Here is a 22,527-nt window from a genome sequence, read left to right as displayed (position 1 = left end):
TGGATGAACCCTGCTCTCTTCCACCTTCTTTATAGCCACCTCTCCCCGCTCTGCCTCTCCTCCAGCGCCAACCTCCGCCTCCTCGCTGCCCCTGCACATCGGGAGCTGCTGCCTCTTCAGACACCTCTCGCCATGGCAGCTCAGAGACCCCCACCCGAAGGCTCAGCCCTGACACAGATCACTCCGAAACGAACGGAACAACAGCATCTGACTGGGGGTTAAACAAACCCCCACATGTCCTGGGGCCGTAGCATCGTCCTTCCCAGCCTCAGCCGATCCACGCGGCGCTGCGGTTTGTCCGCGGGGCACAGGGCATCCCCCCTGCCTCGGCGAACAGCCGAGATCACAGAATCACCGAATTTCCTAGAATGGAAAAGCCCTGTAAGATCATCCAGTCCAATCATTACCCTCACACTGCCAAGCCCACCACCAAACCACGTCCCTGAGCGCTATATCTACACGAGCCTTAAATACCTCCAGGGACGTGCGACCACCACCCTCGGCTGGCCGAAACTCCTGTCCTCTTCTCCAGGCTCCCCTGGTCCCCAGCGGGGAGATGGCTTAAATCCCACTGGGATGTAAGGTCAGCCCCGAGCACGTTCCCCGCTGCGGCGTGGGAGAGGGTTTGTAAGGAGAAGACAGAAGAGGCTCAAAGCCGCTGCAGCCGAGTTGTGCCCGGAGATGCCCATCTATCTCACGCTCTCATGCCTGGAGAAATAGTGGAAATGCGGAAAATGGCAGGACCCCCCGGCCTCCCACAAAGGTTGGGCGCAGACGTACAACCTAATTACGACACGAGAAGACGTTTCGGTGTCCCCTGCCCCACGCTGCGCACGGGGGGATGCGGCAAGGAAACGAGGCGTCAGGATGGTTCCGTGTCACATCGGCTACGCACGCATCGTGTGAGCAGCTCCGAAAGGGTCAGTGTCCCGGGCTGCCGTGCACCGGAGAAAAGATGCCCACAAATAACATTTTGCAGCTTAAACCCGTCGGGAGAATGAGGCTCTGCCCGCTCCCAGCCAGCCAAGCGTCCTCAGCGCGCCGCGCCATATGGCAACCATTACCGCTTGCGGCAACCGGAATAGTTTGCCCTGCGCGCACACACACGGTCTCTCCCCTGCCAGCCTCCTGCCCTTCCTTGTGCATAATCAAGCCCACATGCTAACGAGCAAGGCGTGCAAAGCCAACCTGCCTCCCCCCATTCGCCCCGAGAGCGTTTGCCGGGGCAGGGTTCGCCGCGCCGCTCGCCCGGCCGAAAGCAGCCCGGCGCCGGCTCTCCTGGCGAAAGGATGGCTCAGCCTTTGGGCTTTGGTTCTTGGGGAGAAACACCCAAAAGCTGCTTCTCCAGACCCTGGGAGCAGCCGCCGTGAGCTCCCGGCTGGCCTGGGACAGGTCTGGACGCGGCGGTGGTGCAGCGCGTGCAGTCACTTAACGAGCAAAGCCAGTAACGCTGTTTGTAATTAAAACGGCCCAGCCCTTTCCATCGCCAGACCTCGCTTCTTGCCGCTGGACCTCAGCGAGCTTCAAAGCCCTCGGCTGGAGTTTCTTGGCACCGGGTGAGTTTTCCTCCCTCCTCTCCCAAGAGTTTCGCTGGAAAGGACTCGGCTGCTCAGGCCGACGGCACGGGGCCGAGGTGAGGATGCTGCACGCACAGACAGAAATCCTGGAGGTGAAATGACACCCGTTACCGTGCTTCGCTGAGAAATTTTATCAAGGAAACACCAAGCTTTGCACAATCCGTCCCAGTCCATACGTGCCTGTATGTATATACATCCATAACCACAACGGGTCAGTCCAGTCCCTAAAAGGGCTCCAGGAGAGCTGGGGAGGGACTTTTTACGAGGGCATGGAGGGATGGGACGAGGGGGAATGGCTTCAAACTGGAAAGAGGGGAGATTTAGATGAGATATCAGGAAGAAATTCTCTCCTGTGAGGGCGCTGAGCCCCTGGCGCAGGGTGCCCCGAGAAGCTGTGGCTGCCCCATCCCTGGAGGTGTTCAAGGCCAGGTTGGACGGGGCTTGGAGCAACCTGGGCTGGGGGGAGGTGTCTCTGCCCAGGGCAGGGGGGTGGGCACTGGGTGATCTTCAAGGTCCCTTCCAACCCAAACCATTCTGGGATTCTACGATCACAGCCCGGTGCCCCAGCACGAGTCCCGAGACGGTCACAGCCCAATGGCCATCAGCGAAAGGCAACGACAACAGTGACAAATGCCGGCTATAATCCCTCTGGAGAGGATTAGGCCACGCTGAGTTCAGAAATGAAGATGTTTTATGGCTGCCTAAGGACCAAAGGAGGAGACACCAGCAAATGGACCTGGGATGAAGTGAGAGGGAATGAGAAATTGGAGGATTTGGGGGAGCAAAAGGGAAAACTTCCATTCAGGCAACCTGACACTGCTTCCCCCAGCAAGTTTTCAATTATGGCCGGGCTAACGGAAAATCCTGTAATAATTATGTCAGTGTTGTAATGTTATGGAAAATACCGTAATGAGATCAGGGCTGCGTCGGCCTCCTCCGGCGAGGCAACGTGCACGGGCTGCCCCGTGTCCCCGCTCCCCTCCGGCCTCTCCTGCGCCCCGCAAAGATCTCGGAGCTGGAAACCTTCCTGGTGCCCAAAATGTCACTGTCTTGTAGGTGAAGGCCGTGGGTTTCTCCCACAGTAAGCACGGGCTGGAGGGGAGTCGATGAAGGTCTCAAGGCAGGGTGGTGTGCGGAGGAGGCTCTCCAGACCTCTGATCCTCTTCAGCTACATAATCTCCATAAGTGATATTTTTCCTGGAGATATTTATGGCTCTTTCCGTGTTGCTTTCCATGTCCCACTGAATATTGCATGCGCTATCGTTCCCTAAGGACCGATAGTCTGAGGAAAGCTGATTCTTTGCCGGCTTTTCTAGAGCTGCTAAATGGCACCTCTTCTCTTCCCCGGCATGATTATATCTGCGCGTTTACCACTGATTATTTTTGCAGGCACATTTGGGTGTGATTATTAGCTGAAACCTGTCAAGGAGTCAAGTTCAGTTGTTACCGCATCTCTGGGGGCTGCAGTCGAAAACCAAAAGCAGCATCTGTCACAGCATCCCAGACTGGTGAGGGCTGGAAGGGTTGGATGAAGATCACCCAGTGCCACCCCCTGCCAGAGCAGGGACACCTCCAGCAGTGGCACAGGACACCTCCAGGCGGGTTTGGAATGGCTCCAGAGGGGGAGACTCCCCTCCTCTCTGGGCAGCTGTGCCAGTGCTCTGCCGCCCGCACAGGAGAGAAGTCCCTCCTCGGGTTTAGATGGAACTGCCCATGGTCACGTTTGTGCCCGTTCCCTCTTGTCCTGTCACTGGGCACCGCTGAACAAAGCCTGTTCTCAACAGTTCTCCATCCTTGTCGCGGGGGCACGCGTTGGAGGCTGAGCCGCCCTGGGTGGTGGCAGAGCCACCCCCGAGCCATTTATTCCCATCCCTCTTGCCATGGGGTATTTGGCAGGAGATCCCCACCCAGACACGAACAGCGAGAAGGAAGGACTAGGAGCTAAAACCAGGGGGAAAAAAAGGCAAGAAGCAGGGAGGAGAGGAGACGTGCAGCTCCGAAGGGAAGGTGGGGAATCTGTGCCGTGAGGCAGAGACCTTACAAAGCTCCGTTCCCTACAAAGGTGCTTATAGAGATTATTATTGTTAATTTATGTAGATCCACACTTGCACTAGAAGAACTTGGGAACTAATTAAACAGCAACCAAAGAACAGCCCGGCCTTGGCTCTTGCCCAGAGAGAGAAGCAATTCCTGGGAAGAAATGATCCCAAACCTAAAGGGAAGCCCAGCTGTCGGAGCGCTGCTTCTCTCCATGTGCTGCTTAATCTTCCTAGAAATTATATGACATTTGGGATGATTTTCTGTAGAAGTAGTAAACGAATAGGCTCGCAAACCCCGGAGTTCTCCCAAGGCAACAGGGCAAGCTCCTCCGGCATCTCAACGCTACAAAAAGGGGTTCCCCCTCAGTGATCCAGGGAAAAGGGATCATCTGATGAGCAAAGATTTTTGACACCACATTGAGTAGAAGACTGGGATCCCGTCTCTAAAGGACTGTGTCCAGATGAAAACCAGGGGAAAAAAGGGGCCATTTGGGAGAGTAATTTGCTAACCCTGCTAACGGGCGCTGGAGCAATTACACACGTGGCTCTAACAGGCAGGAGAATAATTAACATTCTGCCACTCTGCCAAGAGGCTCAAGTGGTGACTTCAGGAGTTCTGCTAAACCCGAGCTCCCATAGGAGTATCAGGGTGGGGTTGTTTTGTTTTGGGTTTTGGTTTTTTTTTTTTTTTTCATTCTTTTGGGACTATTTCATGATGTCACATGCAACTATTGATTTTTCCCATCTAAGGACTTACGCTGAGCTGCCCGAGCAGCAGCGAATCAGTTGACCCTCATGCCCCGCGAGGAGGAAAGAACTCACAACACACCTCTCGCCCCCATCACCAACCCCTCCAGCCGGGGATATTTCCCAGCTGACGGTTTCCTAAACTTAACCCGCGTTTGCCGAACACGGCGAGGAGCTTTTTCTAGGTTAATCACACTCAGAGCCTGCGCAGGCAGGCATAAGGGAAGAGGAGAGAGGAGAAAAATCCTGCCGCGTTATTGTTATAACACACACAATAAATACTACTGAAAGCATCCCGTGCACCTCGCCCGCAGGGATTCACCATCTGAACATCAGCCATCCTCCGGGCTCTCCCAAGAGTTAAGGGGGAAAGTCAGCGTTTCCACACACCCGATCCCAAAACAGCCATGTAAGGGAAGGGGGATTAATTCATTGCTGCAAATGCTGGTGTCTTCTCCTTGGACCAGCGCAGGAGCCGAGATGCCTCAGCCGAGATGCTCTGCTGATGCCAGCTGAAACAAATCATACTTTTGACATTGCCCTGCATCTCTCTGGACCACACCAGATCGCTCAGCTCCTGTTCTATCTTATTTCCCTCTCTCCGCCGTGTGCCCAGGGAGAAGGGTTGACAGCAGACAGCACTCGCGTGCGGTAGAGCCGGGCTCAGGCTGGAGCTCTTGTCCTCACTTGCCCTCGAGCCGAGCAGTTGATGCTCCGTGTTGTCGCTACCGGCAGACGGGTCTACACCCATCTGGACGACGCTCTCCCTTGAAACCGGGCAAGAGCAACATGTGATGGTCCCTCGTGGTCCAAAGCTGTTTGAATTCTGCCCGAGAGAAGAGTGTGAAGAGGGTAACGGAAGGTAAAACTATCCGTTATTTGCAGAGTATCTCTGCCATAGCCGGTCTTACCCCGCAGGATCAACAGAAGACTTTGTTTTTGTTATCCCTTCCAGTAATTAATCAATTTTACTGCTAAACAAAGCTGCCTCTTTGAAGGGGAGGTCTCCTATTTTAAATCTTCTTTCAGAGGAAGCGGTAGATGATCTTAACCAGACGTGCCTTCTTAAAGGGATGCAGTTGCTACTGCTCTGGCTGAAGACTCTGGAAGATCAAACGGTGCTCTGAGAATTCACTCTACTACATCATATTCCTTTGTGAAGATGCCGTTACCTGATTTACGCCATCCAGAAGGTCTTAAACACATATTCCTAGCTCTTCCCATTGATGAAGCTCATGCAGAAACATCCTGTCCATCTCACCTGGGTGACAGAAAGCTCCTAGGGAGGAGGTGGGCAGTAGCATCTACCAGAAGCTCCATCACCTCACCATAAAGGCTGCAATACCTCGATCGCTTGTGTGTTAAGCGGGACACCTCAGATGGGAGCCAAGGCTCATGGTTGACTTCTTCTGCCACGCCGAGAGTCTCCAGCTGCAGTGAATATTGTTTTTTGGGGGGTATTAGCATGTTATGCTGCTCCTGGTTATCACCACAAGCTCCTTATGGCTATAAATGGACAGGGTTAATTTTGTTACCTTCTGTGCTCACGTCCAGCCCCTTTTTTTTTTTTTTTTTTTTCCCAGTTATAAGGGCAAAATCCTGTATTTTTACCCCACCCCGAAGAAGGCTCCTTGGCTCCACGATCAGAAGCTCCAGATTCAAAGTCATAAAGGTTTCACATTTGTAGTGGACGTAGAGTTATTTGCAACATCCAGCTGGAAATAACGGCGGCAACATCCAATAGTGCGATCTGCTGCATCGCTCTGGGTCTTTAATGTAATTTGACTGTAAATAGACATAAACAAGCACTGGCTTTAGGGCAAGAGAAAAGCTTCGGTGGCTCTGTTGTGGGGATAAGTCTGTGTAATATTAAAAAAAAAAAACAAAAAACCAACAGAGTCTGCTTCCTGCCCTGCTTACATCAAGTCCTCATGCACATTTTATAAGAGACACTGCTTGGGTATAAAAAAAAAAAATAATAAATGACTCACTCTGAAACTGATAACATTGAATACAACTATGTTTTGATCCGAGGCCAAAAACGCTTTATTTATTTGAAATGTAAATGATTCCTTTATTTACTGCCTGGTTCACAAGTAGTTTAGGGCAGTTTCCTTCCAAACGGGTCGCTCAGCACAGAGTTTTGCAAAATCCTGGGGAAGCAGAGCAAGCGGCGGGGGAGACACGGAAACCCTCCTGGGCGATTTATGGAGAGGAGGGTGGGAAAGGGGCCTCCCCATTCCTTGGGAAAGCATTCCCAGAGCCGCCTTCGCTGGAGACCTGCTGCGAGGATGCTGCAAGGAGATGAGCAACGCCAGCCCGCGCTGCAACCGCCGGCACCGCACTCCCACTTCGCACCGACTACATCTCCGATGCTCACTGATCCCTCCAGCCCAGCCTGCCATCTCTCACTGGTGAGCACAACAGCAGCACGGCGGTCCCGACAGCATCCCTCATCGATGAAGGAGTCTTTCTCCTTTGAATGCCACGGGATTCCCACTCGCTTTGGGTCACCCCGTCCTGGCTCCTGCTGTGGTGGTGGGTGGAGAGATGATGCTCCTGCCCATAGCCGGGTCTCGCTCAGGCTGGATGAACTCGGTGCTCCTATTTATTCTGGGCTTTCTGGTTGCCGGGAAGGGTCTGCAGCCCATCTCGGTGGGAGCAGTGGAGGCTGCGTCGTCGCTGCTGGAGCTACGTTGCTGCTGCCCGAGAGCATCTCTGTGCTGTTTTGTTACGGGATTTGGAGGAGTCGGTGGGAAAGCCATGGGTCTGCCTTCACCCCGCGATGCCCAAGGGACCCCCTGTCCTTTGCCACCCAACCCACCGCCGGACCGATGCAGGGTCAGGGTGGACCTTTGGGAGAGTGGTTGTTGCTGGGAAGGTGGGAAAAGGAGGGATGGGGGTAAAGAGAAAGGGAAGCCCGTGGGTTCATGTGTGTGCGCACAGCAGCATTCACGGATGGGAAGAGAATTGATTGTGGGAGAGTGGCAGAATTAACCGATCGCATGAAGAATTGATTGATGGGGAAAGAGCTTCGCTGGGCAGCGGAGCTGAGCCGGCAGGGAAATCCCACAGGCAGGACCAGTGAGAGGAAAAACAACCCAGGGAGGAAAATGGAGAAGGTGCTACTGAGTCTGAAGACTAATTAGGTTAATTCTTTCAGCGCATGGTGCTCTGGCACAGCTCAAGGAGGAGGAAAACAATTCGTTTCATAGGGGAAAAAAAAATAATTAAAAAAATCAACGTTTCAACTGCTGTGTTTCTTCTGAAATGAAGATGCTTGAAAAGTTTTCCACTGAAACCAAAGAGCAAGACCATCCCCAGCCATCAACCAGCAGCAGAGACGTGCTTGGGAAAAGGGAAATTGATATTTGAACCTCTTCTCTGGCCTTTTTCAGTTCCATCCATAAGAGAGACAAATTCAAGACGGCGCAAAAACCATCTAGAGAGCCTCATTGAATAGTTGTGTGGTCCCACTCTGTAACGCGGAGACATACCACAGCTTCCCTGCACTTCGTTTCTGCCAGGGATAACAAAACCCAGAGCCGCATGCCCGGGGTACCTGAGCCCAGAGCGGAAAAGGTTGATTCCAGTTTTAGGATGGGGCTCAAAATGGAGTTGTTTTGGCAACCCTGACCCCCAGGCACAGCCACGACCCCAACCATGGAAACCATCCCAGGTTGGACCAACCTTTTTTTGGGGGGGGGGGGGGGGGGGTTAACACTTGGGTAGTTTGAGACAATTCAAGCACAGAGCTGAAAGGGAGCCCAGACCACGCTCTGCTGGTGGAAAAGCTGCTTAAATCAGCATTGCTGCAAAAAGCCACTTTCTGGCCCAAAAGGACCCCCCACTGGTGACATGTGGGGACATCAGGTTGACCCTGGTGAAACCATAACCTTGTTTTTGAGGACAAACCTTCCTGCAAACGCAACATCCACGTGACTGAAGGCACCAGTGCCGCACTGGGAGACGGGAGCTGGTGGGGAAGGGGTTTGCCGGGGGGATGCCAGAGTCCCCACGCCGGCACCTCTGGCGGCCGTGGCACAGATACACTGCTCGCACACGTCCTCAGCGCGTGTCTCGGAGGACCGGCTGGAAACATTCCAGCAGCAAATGTGTCCGTCTCCAAAAGGGAAAAAAAATATCTTGCTTACATTACCAGTGTCTGGATGGTGAATAATGTAGAGAGGAGAAAGTGTGATGGGGCAATTAATAAGCTGAGGCTGTACTCGGTGGCAAGGATGTAAGAAAATATTAGGGGAAGTGACACGCAAAGCTAATAAATCCTGGAGCAAATGCATTATTTGGGGAAAAGACTGGCGCTGCTTCTGATGGCCGGGGTGCTGCAAACACAGTTGAAGTCCCGTCCCCCCGTCCCCCCCCCCGGGCAAAGCACAGCCATCCTCAGCCTTGACCCCCTCCAACCACCGTCCTCTCCGTCTCCTGAAGCTGGAAGTTGCCTTCAGGCACGCAGGATGGAGAGGGCAAGTTCCCCTTCCATCCTCGCATCCTTCCCCCTTGCTGGGGCTGGGCTGTCGGGGCAGCGAGCGATGTTTAACTCTGGAGTTCCCGCTGCTGGGAAAGCTGCTGGGTTTGAGAGTTTGAAGCGGTCAGTGTGTAGGAAAGTGAGGCAGAGACCCTGCCGGGGGTCCCTGGGGGCGCAGGGTCCGGCCAGCCCCGTGGGCACGTAGGAGGAGGTGAGAGCTGGCGTTGGTGCTCAGTACACACCTCCTTTTACGCCCGCAGGTTAACTGAGCCCTGATAAAATGCTGATTAACACCTCGACCCTGCTGCAAAAGCACAATGAAAAACGGTGTTTAAAAGCACTTAAAAAGGCAAACGGGCTCGGCTGCTTTTTCATTTAACGAGACGCTCAGCAGAGCAACCTTCGCGGCGGCCCCCGGGGCTGCTGCCTCCCACGGGTGAACCTTGGGGGGGACACAGACACCTCCTTCACCACAGCAACCCCACCGCAGCCCCCACGATCTCCTCAAATCTCTGTTCAAAGGAACACCGCAACTCCAGCACAAGCTTTTCTCTCAAAATTAATGTCACTTGAAAGCAACCAGCTCACACCACCCCAACCGTAAGACCCCGACCCGCTGTCCCCATCGCTCAGAACGCAGCCCCTCTGTGCTGCACCATCTCACTCAGCGATGGTGGGAGCAGAGCTCAGCCGAGCCAGCACCAGTACTTGGACTCCAGCACCACGCAGCCGAGACCAACCCAGAGAGTCCAGCACCACGCAGCCGAGACCAACCCAGAGAGTCCAGCACCACGCAGCCGAGACCAACCCAGAGAGTCCAGCACCACGCAGCCGAGACCAACCCAGAGAGTCCAGAACCAAGCAGCCGAGACCAACCCAGGCTCCAGAACCACGCAGCCGAGACCAACCCAGGCTCCAGAACCACGCAGCCGAGACCAACCCAGGCTCCTGGCACCCCCAGCTCTCCAGAAGGCTGCAGCATCTCTGGCTGTAAAGGCTGATGCCGGCATAGGGGCACAGATGCAGCGCTGCTGCTCTGCCAAATCCTCCAAGGGAGGAGGCAAAGGAGGAGAGGATGGCTGGTCACTTGTTTTATTGTGCAGGAGACACGCTGCACAGGGTGGAGGTGGGTAGGTTGCTCCTCTTCCCCCTTGCTGGCTCTACCCTACATCAGCCGCATTTGCCCCTTTGGCAAATTTCCACAAAGAATGAAGGAGCTGCTCAAAGGGGGAGCCCAAAGCTCTGTGCAAGAGATAAAATCACACAATCCCCCACGAGCACTGCAGGTCACATCATCCCTGATGGGAAAACAGCACATTTTCAGCAAAGAAAGGCAACAAGTGATGGTTCGTGCACGTACCTCACCACAGAGCTGGGGATCGCCGTCCTCCACGGGGCAGAGCTGCTGGAGAGGAGGATGAGGAGGAGAAGGAGGAGGTGGTTGAGGAGGTCTCTTCCGGAGGTGTGGGCTAAGGGGTTGGCCCACCTGCTTCACTGGAGTGCGTGCAAACCCAACCCTTGTGCCACAGCTGCCAAAGCTCAGTGTAACGACACAGCTCTGATGAGCATTTGGGACAGGCAGAGCTTAAGGAGTTAAGGCTTGAGCCAGTCTGTGGGACTGCAGCCAGGCTGGTGAGGGGGAGAGGTGCTTGGCTGAGGGATGATGCAAAGGAGCCATACCGGTGGCATATCCCTTCCACCATACTTTGTCTTCACCTTAAATCAGAGCGAGGCCTGCCAGCCCTCGAGTGGGTGCGTAGACCCACGTGCAACGGCCTCTGAACAAGGGGTAAAAGAAAAAGTCCCAAGGGGAATGATCAGGGCTGACCCACAGAACAACCCGAGCGTTTAAGCAGGCAAAAAAATAAAACTACAGGTTTTTCCAGCCCAAGGAGAAATATGACTTGGGACAAAAAATTCCAGGTCTGCCTAAGCAGAATAATCTGCAAATATAATCAGCCATTTGGGTGATTAATGTGCTCTGCTCTTTTAAGACCTCTCCATCAAAATCTTGGCTAAAAAAAAAAAAAATAAATCCCTTCCACAGAGAAATTCAGATATCACAAGTGCAACAGCATGGAGAAGCATGCATCCCAGCAGAACCCCGAGGGAACTAACAGAGGAAGGAAAAGTAAAATTTGATGTTACCAAGCATGCAATGAGCATCCCAGCTAACCAGACTGGGAACCCGATCCCGGTAACAAAAGCAAACAAGCCGGGGTTTAAATAGAAGCAAAAGAAAAAAAAAAAAAAAAAAAACAAAACACAAAAAACCTTGGAAGGGAAAAACCAATGAGAGCAAATGTTTACCCCAATGATGGGATAGTTTAGAAATTATGGCTGGGCGCCAGCTCTCCAATATTTTTAGTTTCGAAAGCTCTGCCGCTCTCAGCCGCCAAAGCGGATCCGTGCCCCGCGCTGCAGGTGCGGTGTCAGCCTCCAGGTCCCTTAGCAAACAGCCCTGCGAGGAGCAGGGGGAAAGCTTCTCCCCACTTCATTTTGGGGGAAAACCAACCGAGGGCATGGCGCACAGCGTTTTGCAATTTATCAGCTAATTACAATTAGAGCAGAAACAAATGCCCAGGTGAGTGAACTAAAATTCTTATGGGGGACACAGTGAAGAAGCCCTGTGTAGGGCATTAGGGAAGGTAAAATGGGACACAAAGACCCCAAAATGCAGAGTTTAACATTGATTCATCCCAACAACAAGTTCTTGCTAATTTTAGTTAAACACTCAAATTTGGAAGGCGCTTTAGGAAGATGGCAAAGTCCTGGGATGGTCTGCAATAGGAAACCATGAGGGGTTAACACCCTCTGTCAGCTGTAGGGGACAGTGGGGAATCGGGCACAGCCCCAGCGGTCGATGCCGGCCAAGGCTCATGCTCTCCTGCATACAAATCAAGGAGAGCTCAAACGTACGGCTTTGCTCTGCCCGATGGAAAAAGATAAAAGATGAAAATGCCGCCTGCGTTTTGATTGCCGGGTTTAGGGGGAGGAAAACAAGGGGAGAAAGCCAGGGACCTTGGGGGTGCCCAGCCCACCCCGGTCACAAGCCCAGCCGCCCCGCCAGCACATGCCAGGGCCGGACCCAAACACAGAAAGAACGAGTCCGGTTTGAACTTATATTAATTTTATTCACATTTCCAGAAGAAAAGCATCAGTGGAGTGCAACGTCATGGCTAACTGTCAAAAAGCTCAAGTATTTGTTTGGTTTAAACCAGGCAAACATTTCGGAGGCTGAACCCAGAGCACGGGCGCACGCTCCCTTCCCCTGCACGTGCTTCCAGTTCAAGTAACAGGAATTTTAAAAATAAGCTGGCTCATCACATGACGGAGAGGATGTCAAAAACTTTAAAGCTTTCTGTGGTATAAATCCCTAAGCAGGGCATGAAAGTAGCAGGCAGGAAATCTTCTACAGCTGAACTAGCTTATCCCTTCAGCTGAATGTTGGTTTGCTTTTTTTTTTTTTTTTTCCCCCTTTGGTTGTAGAGTTTTGCTATCAGTGCTGGGGGAACACTTCTGTCCAACTTTAATGCAATTCATTACCCAGAGCAGAAATTTGCTGCTACTGGATTACAAGGATGATCGTTGGTGACGGCACAGAAGAATTTTAACAGGACTCTCTAGCAAGGAGAAAAAGAGAGAAATTTGATTGCTCTGGATTTCAAAAACAGAGGTACAGGAACAAAACCACATCCAGGAGTACGATCCATTTCAATTGAGAACTGAAACTTCCCAATTGCGCTGCTGGCCCATGGGAAGCTGTCACAGCTCCGGGTTGCTTCTAAGTAATATATTTGTATTTCTAAGTGAGTTCTGGGTTCAGTAGGGCCAAGAGCTGGTTTCTGCTGACATCAAGCAGGCAACAAAAGCCTCCAAAACCCAGGTGGCATTAACCAGTTCCAGCTTTGTTCACCACAGAGCTCCAACTTTTGGCATTCTGCTTCAAAGTGCAATGTTTCAAATTAGACAACAAGGCATCAAGACAATCAAAGGCATCTGCAGACTCCTCGCCTTGACACAGGCCTGCATCGGGCCTGGGAAGAGGCAGAGTTCGCAGCGGGAACAAGTCAGTGAGCCGCACGTGGAAGCGGGGCTCCCCGGCGCAAGCAGAACCGCATCAGCAACCAATGAACTCCTAAGTTATGGGGCTAAAAGATGAGCTGGTTCGGTTTTTTTTTCTGTCTTGTAAATATCAGGGAATTTCAAAGGTGTCCAGTGAAGACACTGCAAATCTTTTTGCCCTTGCGTTATTGGGAAGTGGCTTGATTTTATTAGAATATAGCTATATTTGGAAAAGGAGTCAGTAATATGTGTGTGCACATTCTTGCTTGCTCTGCAAAGACAATTATCGGATTACAAAAAAAGGCACAAGAAGCGCATTCCTCCTCCTTCTATCCCTAAAAGGGTTCCTCCTTCCTCCTTGCTGAAAGCACTACTCTTGCTGTCACTGAACGAACTCCAAGTACACATTTTCATCTTCGATCCAGCTGGCTTGGAAGCCCCTAGGATTAAAGATTTCTCTTCTGTCTGAATAATTTCAATGACTAGAACCTCATTGTTTGTTTCACCGCTTCTCTTCATCCTCTATCTATATATAGTAGGAGATAAAATAATATTTTACTTTGCTTTATTGCTGGAGGCAATCTGCTGTCCCCCAACTCAGCTCCCCAAAGGAAGGAGGTAAAACAGAAAATCTGGGAGGACCTGCTTGCTGGAAACAAGAACAAGGCCAAATTGCACTCACTCCACCTGGCTGGGTGTCACAGATGGGGGACACTGGAGCAAAGAAGAGCTCAGGGTTATTTAGCAAGTCGGTGGAGAGCCAGGAACGAAACAGTCCAGCTACGGATCCTCTGCTCCAGTTGGCAGGAAACAATTTTGCTGTGCCTAGAAGGCAAGTTGTGTCAGAGTCCAGGACATGCCACTTACAATTCAAGTCTTTACAGTGACGCAGGATGCGCAGAGTGGGATAAAGCAACGTGACTCTTTGGTGAATATCCTGGTTATCATACTAAAAATGTATTTTAATAAATTAAATTCATATCTTGTCTAGTCCTTAACACTGCATTAAATTACTCTCCTGCAGTTGCCTGGCTGATATTTAATGTTTCAGCTATTAAATATCCCACCACCCCTATGTCTTCTCTGTTGAAGGCTTAAACTTCTTAACATCTTATATAAAAATAGACAGCACGGAGACAAATTGCTCTTTATATTAATCCAGGACTGAATGGCTTCAGCGGTGTGGATTCTGCTCTATTTACAACTTCAAGGAATTTACCACTTTAGACAAGTCACAAGGACCTTCTCAGCAGCTGAAAGGCTGGACAAAGGACATGGAGTGACTGGAGAAGGAAGACCCAGTGTGTTCCTTGTGACACCGCACAGTCACGGACAGTGTGTTCATTCTCAGTTCCCGATGGCTCTTGGAGAAGCTGCAGGGCTGGGACTAAGGCAACAACACCAGTGACAAAGATGTACAGAAGGGAGTTTGAGATGCCTGTGGATGGATCACATCTCAACATGCAATGACCTGAGAAATTCATGCAACCCTGGGCAGAGGCTGATGGCACCTCCTGCCTTCAGCAACACTGCATATGCACACTCAGAGTGCTCGGAAGGGTTCACGCACACAGGATTCATCCTGGTAGCTTTGCATGATGGGTGAAAAGGCTTCCCTAGCTAAGATGGTTCTAGCTAAACTCCAGAACAGCCAAATATCCATCAGGGAGAGTGGCCAGAGGAAGAGTCGGGAGCCAGCACGCTGCCAGGCACGAATGGAAACGCTGAGCAGAGCCCCGGCACAGCCCACCACTTCTCCCAGGGCTTCCATCGTAAGAGGCTCCGGGAGTAACAGTGTGGAAATCCCCCATCCAGGACATTGCAGTTTTGGGTGCACGTTCATAAAACTATGCTCTCTCTGACTTTGAGCAGATCAGGAAATACTCATGCCCGCCTCCTGCCAGCAGAGCACAGATTGCATGCACAGGAACACAGCCACAAGCTTTGCTTCCTCCCTGACACAGATTAGCTCTCTCTTTTGAGAAGTAATTCCTACCGCGTTTTGTTGTCTGTTCAAACCCTGATCCCCCTCCAGTCAAACTTCCCCGTGTGCTCTGCCCGCCTTGTGACTAGAGAGGCAGAGGAGCCGGTGCCCTGCTGCTACAGCACACCAACTCTTCGGTAGAACAGACCGAAGTCCACCTGGAAGCTGGAAAGGCTAAAGCATGAAGCGTTCATGAGTTTCAGTTGTTCAAAAATAAAAGCAAATTGTTTCTAGGAAGCCTGTTTGCATCCGTGCTCACATGCTGGTCACAGCTGGGTTTCCAACGCGTATTCCTAGCATTTGGCTGACAACGGAGAGGACAAGAATGAACCCATCAAATTCCCAAGTGCTCCTGATCATGACATTTTGCTGTAAGATGTTCCTGTCCAGACAGCAGTCACACAAAAGCACTGATGGGAGAATCACTGCTAGAATATTTACCTTTGTCTCCTGTGGGAGACATCTTTATGAAAGATCTTTGCTTACCCAATGCCTACCTATACAGGGCTTGTTTCCCGCTGTCCAATGACACGAATGAGAACATTTTGCTTGTTACCAGAAACAATGCAAGACATCAATGATGGAAACCCTGTGCCCAGGCTACCTTTCTGCTGCGGCGTACGCAGCACAGTAGCCAAGGGTATTAGAACAACCAGGATCAGCAGGAGAAAGTGGAATTTAAAAATCAGTCCTGAAAAGGTCAGCTCGTGAATCACAGCATTGAAGGACACGAGTGAGTTGCTCTGAAGTGCATCTTTTCCTTACTTTCTTACTCTCCTTTCTCAGTTTTTATACACACAGAATGTATTAGACGTGCTGGTGATAACTCAGTCTCTCTTTCAGGCACTATCATTGGACACAGCAGTCATTTCACTCATAGCTTTCTTCTTGCTATTGCAGCTCCACCAATGTTACCCTGGATTCCCCTTATAACTGGAGGTTTCTTCTAGATCTCAAAAAGAGATTGATATATCAAAACCAAATTCAATTACAAAATATAATAATATCCTCTTCTTGGAAGTGAAGCTGCCCCATATTCCAGACTGTGGCAGGATTTTTATGTCCTCAAAATATTTTTAATAATTCTACTTAAAATACATCAGAGTCCTAAGCTGCCTGTTCGGCACGTTGCGACGCTCTCGGTCTGCCAAAGGGCTCTTCTCAGTTGTCTTCCGCAGACTTGAACATGAGAATGGCGTTGTAGATCTTCAGGGCAGGACCCAGCTTGATACTGAGTATTTTAACTATGTCACTCTGGTTCAGGAGCAGGAAGGCCTCACCATCTATCTGCTAGAGGTTGGAAATACAACATAAGATAAAGATTACCACCAAGAGACAGGTAGGATTCTCTCTTCTGGTGATTGAATTAAACAATGTACTTTGAACTGAGGAATGAAAGTACAAACACAGCTCCTAAGACTGAAACCTTGTAATCCTCCCTAGTCCTGGCACCCACACCCCTGTGAGGTTCCCAGGCATGTTGCCCTTTCCCAGGGTCTCAGGGCTCATCAAGTGCCATTTTTTAGAAACAGAAAAGCCCAGGTGTGGGTAAGGCTTACGGAGAGACCATGAGGAGGATGCTGGTTCATTAGACTTTATATTCACTATAATTGCTCTAAAAAGCCAACAACTGTCAAAAATCCTAGGGCCTATTCACAATCTGTGGCCAGAAATTAGATCAGGAAATCCAGAATGCAAGTCTTCAGGAGGCAGTTATCCAAGAATTAATATATCACACTGATCTACGATGATTAGAAATAGAAATTCACCATTACCTAGTGCATTCATTACCTACTGTCATTGCATAGATTCTTCAACACCTGTTAAGCTGTTCAGGGTAAAATTTAAAGCCAAACACCCTTTTCTCCCTGCTTTTTCTGGTCAGGTCTGCTGAGAAATATTCCTGACATGTGAACATCTGGCTACTCGCACAACTAAGATGTACTATGCCCACAGACAACAAGTCTCTGTTTAAAGGAGAAACAGAAGGCTATTGTGAAATTGTTTCCAATGACACTAAGTGTGCTTGCTTAGCACATGGTAAAAGAGATCATGTGCTATGTACACCAAGGCATAGTAAATGGACTTACACACACTCTCCTAATCCATCAGCAAGGAGGTATTTGATTGTATTCAAAGTAAGCAAGAGAAAAACATACTACCTCGTGAAAATACAGGATGCTCTAGGTAGCAGCAAGTGAAATCATAACATATTATTTTAAGAAAGAGGTTAAAAATTTACTTGGGTTTACAAAAACATCCACAGAGACAATGCAGATATAATTAATATAAACCCCAAATGCTGCAGGGAAGAAGCCAAAGATTAATGGATACAGACAAACAACATGTGTCTCCCTAAGTTATTCCATTAAAGTCCATTTACAGGGACTGACAGCATCTCATCCTGTTACTTGATGTTCACCAGTGCAGCAGACAACACCGGACACTCAACTCATCCAGAACAACAATTCTTCTATTTCTGTAGTCTTCCTGACTAGAACTTTTTTGAATGTCAAGGACTGGTGGAAGAGGATACATTGAATAAACTTGGACAAACACACAATTAAAGCAAAGAGCTGGGAGCCAGGAGACTCAGTTTCCCCTTCTCTAACTACACAAAAGACTGTTAGTGAGTTACTTAACCTCCCAGTATGTACACTGGAAATGACAGCAGTGCTCCCAGTCCACAGATGGCCACACAACATCCCCGAATCTTATTTGCAAGCTGCCTAGAGTCTACACTACTGCAATGAACATGTTAAAAATAGCTTGAAACAAATGGACTGCTGCTTAAATTAAATAATATAGAGTCGAGAGTAGCAAAAAACTGCTGGAAAACTGCCATATGTTTCAAAATGCTTTTGAGTCCAATATTATTACTATGGTTCATTTTGACTGCATTGCCGCAAAGACGCTTATTTTAAACAGACCCTCCCTGAACTGGACCTAGAAACAAACACAGTATCAGTGCCTGTGCTTTATTATTCACTTCTTTGTTCCCTCTTATTTGGATGGTTTTTAAAATTCTGTGCACAATTTGTTCTCTTCGTTCCTAATGTAAGCAGCAACTTATCCCACTCCCCCCCACCAAGAGAAGTCTGCAAGGGGTTTATTTACGCTCAACAGAGAGCACTCAAAGGCCTGATTACAGCTAATGGAGTGGAGTTCTGCAGTCCCGTCACTCACACCTGAATTCTGGCCAAAGCCAAACTGCTAAAAGGGTTTTAATTTCAAACTGACAATTGGGTTTGAGCATAACCCTGAAAAACAAACCAAGCCCCTCTCATTTGGCATAAGGAATCATACTTTGAGGCTGCAGAAAGTAAGGTATTAAAATAGAACGTGGCTATCCGCTCTCTGAACCAGAAAGCAGTTGCTGTGTTCAGGACCTGTTTAAATTATGGCTGGAAGAAATAAAATACATTGTGGATGGTTGGATTCATTAGAAGATTTGTTAGTTACATCTTATCTACCAAACTCTCACCTCTGAATACATCTTTGCCAGAAATCAGGATGCACCCCTCTACACTGGAAGATTGGTTCCTTTGAATAAATTTCATTACTCCCTCTACATTCAATTAAGCACTATTCCACTATATTGTTACATTGTGAAGAGTGCTTTTTGCAAGGCTCCATTTCTTTGGCTTTATATTTTGTGTGTGTGCATGTTTTTTAAAACAAGGGTAAACAAAATATAGATACATAAATCCCGTAAAATGCACTACAGCCTGATTCATCCTGAAAGGAAGCCAGCTCTGGGGAGCAGTCATCTATTAAAAACCTGCCCTTTACAGTCACCACAATGTGCAATGCTCTTCCTCAGTACAGAGGGTGCGCTCAGCGCTGCACAGAACAGAGAAGGTACAGCCTCTTCCCTCGAGCTCTTACAATCAGAGCAGGAGAGCTGTGATAAGACAAGGGGAGGTATGTCTGTGCGGATTTATCAAGAATCTCCAAGTCATACCTGCAGCATAACTGGGAGCCAAAGCACTCAACAGAGCCTAAGTGTCCACAATCCATGCAAAGCAGTGTGCTAAGAAAGAGGACAGTCATATCCCGTGCTAGCTGTGGTTTCTCAGAAGCCATGGCAAACGCACCACAAACAAGGAACGGAGTCCAGCCCAGCACATGGCAGTGAAGACAGGACACACCGCATGCAGGAGATGCTCTGATTTCCCAACCACTGCTTGTTCAAGGAAAGGTTCCCCTCCCGCTCTCATCTCAGCCCATTGGGGGAAGCCAGCGATTCCTGGGAAACCCTATGCGTGCCAGCCTCACCACGAGGAGGAGGCATATGTGCTCGTTAGAGGGAGCAGATGAGATCTTCATTGCACCATTCCAACAGGACATCTTTATAACGATGCCAAACCTACTGCACAATAGTCCAAGACAGGATGTTAAGCATAAGCTCAGTGATTGGAACTGCAGGGGAAATTTAAAGCAGCAGAATGCAATTAGCCATGCTGGAATTCAGCTCAATGCTGTAGCTGCCTCCTAAATGCCACAGGCTCTTTAATGACAAGCCTGAGCACGCCTGTGTTCTCTGCACTGTAACTCCAGAGTCATGGGGTACAAAACCACCTAGCTGCCATCGGACCCACCAGCGTCACAGCACAGGATTTGGGCAGACCTTACTTACCTCTTCCCTGAACACAGATGCTTGTTCTTTGCAACCAGGTAAACGTTGGATAAAGCTTACCACCTGGAATTACATTTGGGAAAAGAGAAATATGCACAATTAAAATGGGGTATCATCAAGCAAAAAGGTCATATTTCTGTACGTGAGCTCTATATGCATGAATTTTTAAAACTTTAATACTTACAACTTTCCCATTAATGAAGGTTATATATGAAAAACATTACTGGGTTGTTTCTGCAATACCCCTATACAGCATATTCTGGTTACCTATAATACTTTCCGTATTGCCTTTTGACCATTTATCTTTCTGTAAAAGTCCAGTTCCTCCATTGCTCAAAAGGATCTTTATAAAACGCCAACAATATTTTTACAGACTAAAAGCCGTATATCGCTGTATTATTTTAAACCCACAACTTCACTTTCTCTACGGTACTGCTGGAAAGTAAAATAAAAAAGGATTTAGACAGTTTCCCATGATGACATGCCTTTAAGAGACAAGATAAACCAACTGAATGAGTACTGCTGGTTTACCAACAAACAGAAGGCAGAGGAGGTGGGAAGGAAAGGAGTTTTGGTTTTATTTAATCCGTAGTGGGTGCACAGGATCTGTGGAACCAACAGGATTAAGCGAGTAAAAGTTAATTTTACATTTCACATTAGGGAAAACCTTTCTAAGCAGGAAATCTGTTAACATTTGTAATAATCTCCCCGGAGACATGAAAGCAGCCCTTGGATTACATTATATAACACTAAGCAGTGCAAGGAGCAGTCCTGAACGCAGTGGAGGATGACTTAATATGTATTGTCTTCTCCAGCTGTAGCTTCACTGGTTCATAGAAGATTTGTATATTGAGGCATAATCAAATCAAACATCTCATGCTAATTGGATGCTCCCTTGCAGGAACAGCTCTGTTTCATGAGGCATATTCATTTGAGTTATTACAGATGTGACATGTCCTCCATGAACACAAACAAACAGTTAGGAGGGGTCACTGTCAAATACAAGCTTCCCTTTAATTCAGGATTGTCAGACTCTCCTAAATCGTGTCACTGCATATCCAGCTGATCCCACCACTTGACTAATATTCATTCCCTTCCCCCAGTTCCGACCACGCAGGAAGGGAGCTGTCAGCCTGCCCTCCGGTTCTGCACTACCCTGGCAAAGCCTGATTTTTGGTGAACAGCTCTGACTCCCCTCGTTTCTGTTAGGTAATCTGAAAGCAGAGCATCCCTCTCATGTTTCACCCTTATTTTCTGCAAGCAGGGACAGCTCTGTTTTAAAACTGACTGCAAATTTTCTGACTCCAAATTTTCTTCTGTAGCAGTGCAAACTCCTATTATAAACAAATAACAAAATACTACTTTCCTTTTGAATCCTCCCCACCCCCTCCTTATAATTAAAACACAAATGAAAATCCTTGTGCAGTGTCTGGTACCTTCCAGAATTTAGGAGACAGTTGGACCCCTGGGGGCAAGACAGTAAGTGCCCTTTAGTGTCTACAGTACTGAGAGGCTGGCAGAAATCTCCGGGGAATGATCTGAGCTTGCTTTGCTCCTGTGTCCTTCCTTGCACAATTGCTGCTGGCTACTGTCACAGACACTGGGTGACAGCCCTTTGATCTGTCCCAGAAGTCATTTGTACAGACACTGCAAGCACTCTGCACCACAAGAGTGGCCTTTTAAACAAACAGGACTCCTGGGATTTACCAGACATGGAGAAAAAAGAGGGACGGAGGATGCAAGAGGAAAATGCAGGAGAGAAGGTCCCCAGGATGCGAGCCAGACCCTGGGTTCCACTGAGCGGCAGCAACCTGCTTGGCCCATCACTGCTGGGGAAGGAGAGTCCCCAAACCAAGACATGGCACTTGAGGGACAAGAGAGGCTCAGGAGCACAAGGCCAAAACACAGTAACACCATGGACTAGACAAAACCAACAGCCCCACAACGGTGGCAGTGAAGCCCTGAACCAAGGGAAAGGGTGAGGCCAGAGGGGCTCAAGATGGGGGCAGAAGAGGTGTCAGATAGGTTAGGAGCACAGAGGGATCAGGCAGATTAGGGCTTTTCCTTTGAGGAGGTGAACGCCTGCATGTCCTTCCTGCTGGTAACAACCTCAGTGCTCATAGAGCTATGTGGTAGAAGCGCATTGGTAAAGGGAATGGGCTTGAAAAAGAGCTTTATGTAATTCTGAGAACACCTTAGGAACTCCACGCAAACCACATGGAAGGTGCTGATGCAATCCCAGATGTATATGATACATGGAAATTACAGTATTGGTATACCTTTTGGGTAAGGTTGGAAGGTAAGCCTCACACGGCACCCCTTTAGTTCAAGCTATCGCAGAACTAACAACGCCTTGTGAGACTATGCAGAGAGGAGTTGGGTTTAACTGGGATTTAGTAACGCACAAGCTGTTAGCACAAGGACAGTCCCTCCACAAGGTATTAGCATCTGGTGCCGGATTAACTAATGAACAATACAACTCTAGCACATATTAATATTCTTCTTTGATTCAATACCCTTCACTAGCTGTGCTCTGAAAACAGGACAGGAAGCTTTCAATAAATAACAAAGCTGCATTAAAGTAACTACTCTTGTTGATTGATCAGTGTTACCAAAGTTTCTTAGCTTGAGGGCCCCTAAATACTGCTGCTGCTCTGCCATTTCAGCTGTTCTCAACCAATAGAGTATCAAAGCAACATATTTTTCCTTAATGTGGGTTTTATAAAATAAAAACAGTTCTTCAGTCTGAAACCAAAGGAGAATTTTACACCCCCATTGCTCTTGTTTCAGATCAGCAGAATGGCCTCCTTTGTGCAGCAGAGTTCAAAGCACAACCCAAAGGCAAATGTTTGCCCTGTAGGAAGATGTTAGGAGCCCAAATGCCGACAGATCAAATCTACTTTGGACTGACTAAAACACAGAAAGTCCTGCTGCTTTCATCTTTCAGACCTGCGGCTACATTTCACTGCACATGCTGATCCTGCAAGTGC

At 49.0% G+C, this 22,527-nt stretch overlaps 1 protein-coding gene across 1 annotated transcript in view; it reads right to left on the bottom strand.

Annotated features, from left to right (window-relative positions):
• Window positions 1-15,997: 15,997 nt before the first annotated feature.
• The window catches only part of LOC309680491 (lethal(3)malignant brain tumor-like protein 4), a gene marked incomplete at its 5' end in the record, with an annotated part of 37,305 nt that continues 30,775 nt past the window's right edge, over window positions 15,998-22,527 (bottom strand). The window contains 2 exons of the mRNA XM_082494132.1: window positions 15,998-16,188; window positions 19,538-19,600. Coding sequence (XP_082350258.1) covers window positions 16,060-16,188; window positions 19,538-19,600 — 192 coding nt within the window. The 3' untranslated portion in view covers window positions 15,998-16,059. The remainder of the gene's footprint in view (window positions 16,189-19,537; window positions 19,601-22,527) is intronic.

The sequence above is a fragment of the Vanellus vanellus genome (assembly GCF_965231255.1).
Source record: "Vanellus vanellus genome assembly, chromosome: 22".
Classification (NCBI taxonomy): Eukaryota; Metazoa; Chordata; class Aves; order Charadriiformes; family Charadriidae; genus Vanellus; species Vanellus vanellus.
The sequence above is the reverse complement of the archived record's forward strand: the minus strand, read 5'-3'. Positions and strand labels throughout refer to the sequence as shown.